The 6,396-nt window shown below is 52.7% G+C and overlaps 1 protein-coding gene across 1 annotated transcript; it reads right to left on the reverse strand.

Annotated features, from left to right (window-relative positions):
* Positions 1-2,443: 2,443 nt before the first annotated feature.
* Positions 2,444-3,379, reverse strand: LOC104328503 (olfactory receptor 14A16). The gene has a single exon (XM_009933531.2). It carries the CDS (start codon positions 3,377-3,379, stop codon positions 2,444-2,446), a length of 936 nt encoding a protein of 311 aa, XP_009931833.2.
* Between the last annotated feature and the right edge of the window lie 3,017 nt (positions 3,380-6,396).

Raw genomic sequence — 6,396 nt, forward strand, 5'->3', positions numbered from 1 at the left:
GGTTCCTCCACCACTTGCATCAGAAAGTTATCATCGATGCTCTGTAGGAATCTCCTGGATTGCGCCTGCCTAGCTGTATGGTCTTCCCAGCTGATGTCAGGGTGGTTGAAGTCCCCCATGAGAACCAGGGCCTGTGACTGTGAGGCTGCTTGCAGCTGCCTGTAGAAGGCCTCATCAACCTCCTCCTGCTGGTCAGGTGGCCTGTAGTACACACCCACCGTAATGTCACCCTTATGAGCCTGTCCCTTAATTCTAACCCACAAGCTTTCAACTTGTTCCTCATTTGCCCCCAGGCCAAGCTCAATGCATTCCAGTTGCTCCCTCACATACAGAGCAACTCCCCCACCTCTCCTTGTTGGTCTGTCTTTCCTAAAGAGTCTGTAGCCATCCATGACAGCATGCCAGTCATGTGAGTTGTCCCACCACATTTCTGTGATGGCGACCAAGTCGTAGCCGTCCTGCTGTATAATGGCTTCCAACTCCTCCTGTTTAATGCCCATGCTACATGCATTGGTGTAAACACACTTGAGCTGGGCTGTCAATCTCACCCCTGGCCTTGGCACTCCAAGCCTAGGCTCATCCCTAGTGAGCTGGGCAATATCCCCTTCCCCCTTCGAACCTGGTTTAAAGCCCTCTCAATGAGCCCTGCCAGCTCGTGGCCAAGAATTTCCCAGTTTACAGTCCATGTGACGTGGAGGTGTACCGGAAGGAGGAACTCCTTGCTGTCCATGAACACCAGGAATATATTTAATAGTCACAGGTGGCATTCGGCTTCCCTGATGCCAAAAACCTACAAGCAGGAACTTCATGATACAGCTGTGGCCTTTGAGGGTGTTAAAGGTGCACACAATGAGCTTCAGGGGTAATGCAGAGCTGCCTGAGGCAGTGCCTCCCAGGCTTGCCTTACAGTCAGCAGAATGGAGGAGATGTTCACCTGACTTGTTTTAGATGGTCACATAAGACACAGGAGGATTCAAACACAGGCCCCTATCAGTTACCTGTCCCTACCCCACACACGGTCCAATGGTCCCACCGCACAGGATGGGTGTGTTTACAGCTGTCTCACGTCCCCATGGCACTGTACCTTGACAGCCCTCTGTCCCTGTCTGCCCTCCTGTTTTGCTGTCCTCCCTCAGTGCCTGGACCCTTCCCAGTCCTTGTCATGTCCCACGCAAGGGCTCGCAGACAGCCCAGTTCTGTGTGCTGCTAAGGTCTGGGCAAGAACAAAGGCCTGTCAGGGCTGACGGAGATTAGCAAGAGATGGCCAGAAAGCAAACCTCAGCCATAAACTGGGGTGAGTGGTCAGTGCTGGCAAGAGTGGTGGGAGAGGCTGGGTGGTGATGAATGCCCTGGGCATCTTGTCTGCTCTGTCCATGCCACCAACGACACAGGCCAGCGTCCTCGCTCCTGCGCATTTTATGATTTGCCACTCACCCATTTGGACTCACACACTGTTCTTGGAGATCCCTTGAGCTTTTCTGGCAGATCCCAGTTCCTCTCCAGGATGCCACCTGCCATCAGCCCCATCACAGGTGGGACAGTGCCATACAGATCAGTCAAAGACCAGTTGCTGTCTGCTTGAGCACATGCCACCAAGAAGGGAGCTCTTGATCCAGCACTTGATCCCTAGGAGATTTCCCTGGGACTCTGAGTTTGTCCTTCTGAATCTGTTGAGGACCCCAGAACAGCAAGAGGACTTCTCATGACACAGCTCCTTGGGTGTATTCCTGAAACTAGCTTTGGAAGAGGCACATGGTCTTCTGGCCCTGCTCTGAGGAGACCCTATGGTCACGACTGTGTTAGGAGGGACATCAGCTCTGACACAGCGGTTTACATTGCCAGCTCCTGCCTGCAACCATAGGGATACCACTGGGGAGGCAACAGGACTGTCACAAGTTACACAACACCTTAATGATAACGAAAAGGCAATGGCACATCAGGACAGTGTGGAATTGAGGAGAGACCAGCACTGAATGGCATCCTGCTGTTTGCCATGGCCGTGACTCCTGGGAACCAGCAGCCCTGACTTGCAGGTCACAGAGTCTGTCCACTGACTCACTGAAGGGCAGTGTCTTGAGCCCCCAAGGGCCACTGGGGCTTCTCCATAAGACAAGTGGGCTCTTGGCTTCTAAATCCCTCCTGCCCGCTGGTGCTGCACCCCTGGCTGAAGAAGAGATACAAGAGATGGGAATGGAGACAAACCATTTTCTATTGGTTTCTTTATTGAGTTTGCCTAATCAGGGAGACAGGTTCCATATGTACATGATGTCTTTGAGTCAGAATAAAGGAAGGAAGAGACCAAGAATATAATTATCTAAAGGGAAATAATATTATCAGCTGTAGAATCATAATTAAAAAACAACACCCAAAACCACAGAAGAACATAATATACTCATGTCTTTCCCTGAGATACCCCAGAGCTATTGTGAGGATGATTGGAACGTTAGTGATGCTGAAGTAGCATGTATTCAAATAGGTTCCTCAAGGAATCCTTTAGTTCCTTGTTCCTCATGCTGTAGATGAGGGGGTTCACTGCTGGAGGCACCACTGAGTACACAACTGCCACCACCAGGTCCAGCAACTGGAAGGAGATGGAGTGGGGCTTCAGGTAGGCAAACATGCCAGTGCTGACAAACAGGGACACCACAGCCAGGTGAGGCAGGCACGTGGAAAAGGCTTTCTGCCGTCCATGCTCAGAGGGGATCCTCAGCACAGCCCTGAAGATGTGCACATAGGACAGCACGATGAAAACAAAACAACCAGAGAGTAAAATGCCACTAACCATGAGAAGCCAGACTTCCCTGAGGTACGCATTTGAGCAGGAGAGCTTGAGGATCTGGGGGATTTCACAGAAGAACTGCTCCAGGGCATTCCCTTGGCAGAGGGGTAGTGAAAATGTATTGGCAGTGTGCAGCACAGCATAGAGAAAGCCACTGCCCCAGGCAGCTGCTGCCATCTGGACACAAGCTCTACTGTCCAGCAAGGTCCCATAGTGCAGGGGTTTGCAGATGGCAACATAGCGGTCATAGGCCATGACAGTAAGAAGACAAAACTCTGCTGACAAGAAAAGAAGAAAGAAGAAGACTTGTGTAGCACATCCTGTGTAGGAGATGTCCCTGGTGTCCCAGAAAGAATTGGCCATGGCTTTGGGGACAGTGGTGGAGATGGAGCCCAGGTCGAGGAGGGAGAGGTGGAGGAGGAAGAAGTACATGGGGGTGTATAGGCGGTGGTCACAGGCTACAGCTGTGATGGTGAGGCCATTGCCCAGGAGGGCAGCCACATAGATGCCCAGGAAGAGCCAGAAGTGCAAGCGCTGCAGCTCCCGTGTGTCTGTGAATGCCAGGAGCAGAAACTCAGTGATGGAGCTGCTGTTGGACATCAGATTCCTTGGGGCACAGGGACCTAGCTAAAGAGGAACAGTCAGTGACAAGTGAGGGCAGTCTTTAACCAAAACCTGTCCTATTCCTTACACAAGGTGCCACCCTCCCCCTCCCCGTACCCTCCCCCTCCCCTCCCCTGCCCCCAGCCTGTCTTTCTATTAAGACGTTTTACATCTCCCTGAACCAAGCTCTGGTTAGTGCTGGCTTGGGGTGTAATGGGCAGCAGGGAACACTTCTGTGGAGGAGTCAGTCCTGCTGTGCACCAAGAGACAAATGGGAACCAAAAGTTTTCTCTGATTAAATCCAGTCACAACATCAAAGAGCTTTTCAGCATTGCTTCTCCCAGTTCACTTGACTGCAGAACAGATCTGTGGGGGTTTTATTTTGTTCCCCTTTCCCCATTCACATCTGGGGAGTGTTTTGTGAAGGCAGACATCCCTGGTATTTCTGCTACACTGTGAGTGCTATGCTGAGAGCACTGGGCAGAAAAGGGACAAGCCTGCAGTGCACAGGTAGGAGAGTCAGTCTGTCCGTCAGTCTTGCTGTCAGCTGTTCTTGCCTTCACCTATTTGAGCTGGAGGACAATCACACTCAGATGTTCCCCTGCAAGGAAATTGGATACTACTGAGAGCAGAGGAGTCCCGTTTTAAAGTGTAGATGATCTGCACAATCCCCTCCCCAGAGAAGAGCCCTGCACTTCTGGATACCCTGAAGATGGGGTGCCTGAACGGAGAGTTGGGTTTATCCCCCGCCGTGGACCCCATTTCCCAGACTGACAGGTTTGAAGGAGCTTGGACACCTTGCTCCCATGGACCCACCTGCATGGCAGGACCTGCAGGCTTAGTTTCTGAGCTGCAGCTACAAACCCCATCCCCAGAGAGCCCAAAAACAAGAACAGCAGCAGCAGCAGTGGATGGAGAAAGAAGGAGGAATGCCCCAGCGCTTCTCTGAAAGGAGACAAGGCCAGGGAGTGATAGATAGGCACTCAGGAGAGTAAGTCCCTTCTGCTGGAGCTCTGCATACAGAGGAAGCTGCTTCTGCCCTGGACCCCACCGCCTTGAGGGCAGAGGCTTTGCTGAGTGGGAGATTAAACCAGGGGACTTGCTAGGGGAAAAGCATACTGACTGATGCGCTGACAGAAGGGTGCCCAAATCCCTCCTCCCACCCTTTGCTGTCAGCAGTTTCCTCTCAGCCCCTGGCCCTGTCTCTGTTGTCTGGAGTTGTCTCTGCTGGGAGCTGTTTCCCTGTACTAAGGTCTCCTCCCTGCCAGTGCTCACAGCCCCCGTCCCATCTGCTGTGCACTCACCTCTGCCATGCAGACACCTGCCCAGGAGCAGCACTGTGTTGGGAAGTCCTCAGGTTGGATAAATGCTGAGGAGACCACAGAATGGACAGGACTGGCTGTAGGCAAAGGAATGGGTGAAGGGTCTGCATCAGGTTCCTCACGGACCTACTGATCTCTCAGGGTAATCCTGTAGGAGTCTGGATCTCTTGTGCAAATGTAACAGCTTGATTATCATTTCCCCCACAATCACAGCAGGAAACTGAAAGCATAGACCCCAGCAGACAACTTCCTTCCAGGTAGCCCCTGTCTTGATGTCCTTCTTGAAAAGTCCCCTTGGAAATCTTCTGGGGTGATCTGGAGCTGTAAAAAGCCTGACCCATGCAGCACCCTCTCCACAGCAGAAGGACCCTGCCCTGCCCTCCTTCTACCCATGGCTTCGCCCCACGGTGCTGTGGGGAGCTCCCCAGGCAGGCCGAGTGCTGACCCTGTTAGGTGGCAGAGTCCCTGCCCTGGCACACAACCCCTGGGGCGCAGGCACCTTGCCTAATGGACAGCCCCGGGCACCCCTGGTTGCACACTTCTACGCACAGCCCTGCAGTCATCCACAGGAGAAGGGAGTTGTCATGCGCTGTCCCTCTGATGGTGCAGCAGGGAAGCCCTGCTCTGGAGGATGCCCTCCTCCACTACACCAAAAAGATTTGAGATTCCAGCTACCAGATACCACAGGCTGTGGGCTATGTCAGATTTATGAGATCCACCGAGGAACTGCAGTTGCATCGCCCTGCACCCAGGAACTTACCACATCAAGGGCTGCAAAGGCTTCTCCCCCAGCGAACTCTCAGCATCCTCCCACCCCAGACTGCCTTTAACCTCTATCTGCCTCACTCCTCTCTGTTGGTGCCTGCAGGCAGTGCCCTCAGCCCTGCTGTGCTTTGCCAAGAAGCTTCTCCTCAGCAGAGCTGTCTCTCTGCAGGACTGCCTAGCTGCGGAGAGGTCCCTTTGTCCCAGGAGCCCAGCACAACTCAGCAGCAGAGGACTAGCTGAAGGCATCGCTCTCTCTACCTTCTCCACCCCACTCTGAGCTCCCTCCAGATGTCCCTGGAGCTCTCCAGGAAACTACTTGGAAAGAAACAGAAGTAATCACTGATCTTCCATCTCTCATCTCTGCAGAGACACTGCTTTCCAGCAATGTCTTTTCTTCTTTCAGAGACAGTTAGGTTTTATAATCACCTTTCCTCTTCCCACTATTAGACAGGACACCTGGAGAGCGATAGGGAGGGATGTCCTTTCTCCAGCTGAGTCAATGGGGCCATCTCAGTCAGGGTTTGTAGTCCTGGGGCTGGAAGGGTACCCAGCTCCCTCCACGCACACCACATGTTTATTAAAGCTATTCATTTTTATGGCCAGATACATGCAGCAGTGAGAGCTACGTTAGATGTCAAGGCTCTTCAGCACAAGGGCATACGGGTTTGCTGAGACAGCACAGGACCAAGACAAAATCTGATCTTGCTCATTGTGGGAGCAAAGAGACATCACAGGGCATCTCAGAAAGATCCAGTGTCTGTGTGCAAGTGAATGACTCCCATGACTGCAGTGATGCCAGGTCTGTCCTATCTCCATCCAGTAGATGCAAGCAGTCCGTGAACAAGAAGCACATTGCACCAGGGTCTCTGCTCCTGGGCCTACACACCTACTTCTCTCTCTAACCTTTTACTCATCCCCTTGATGACA

This window comes from Opisthocomus hoazin, chromosome 33 (genome assembly GCF_030867145.1).
Source record: "Opisthocomus hoazin isolate bOpiHoa1 chromosome 33, bOpiHoa1.hap1, whole genome shotgun sequence".
In the NCBI taxonomy this organism is placed as follows: domain Eukaryota; kingdom Metazoa; phylum Chordata; class Aves; order Opisthocomiformes; family Opisthocomidae; genus Opisthocomus; species Opisthocomus hoazin.

What these genes read in the sequence shown, in the direction of transcription:
- LOC104328503 (XM_009933531.2), bottom strand. Translation starts at nt 3,379, where the DNA reads ATGTCCAACAGCAGCTCCATCACTGAGTTTCTGCTCCTGGCATTCACA.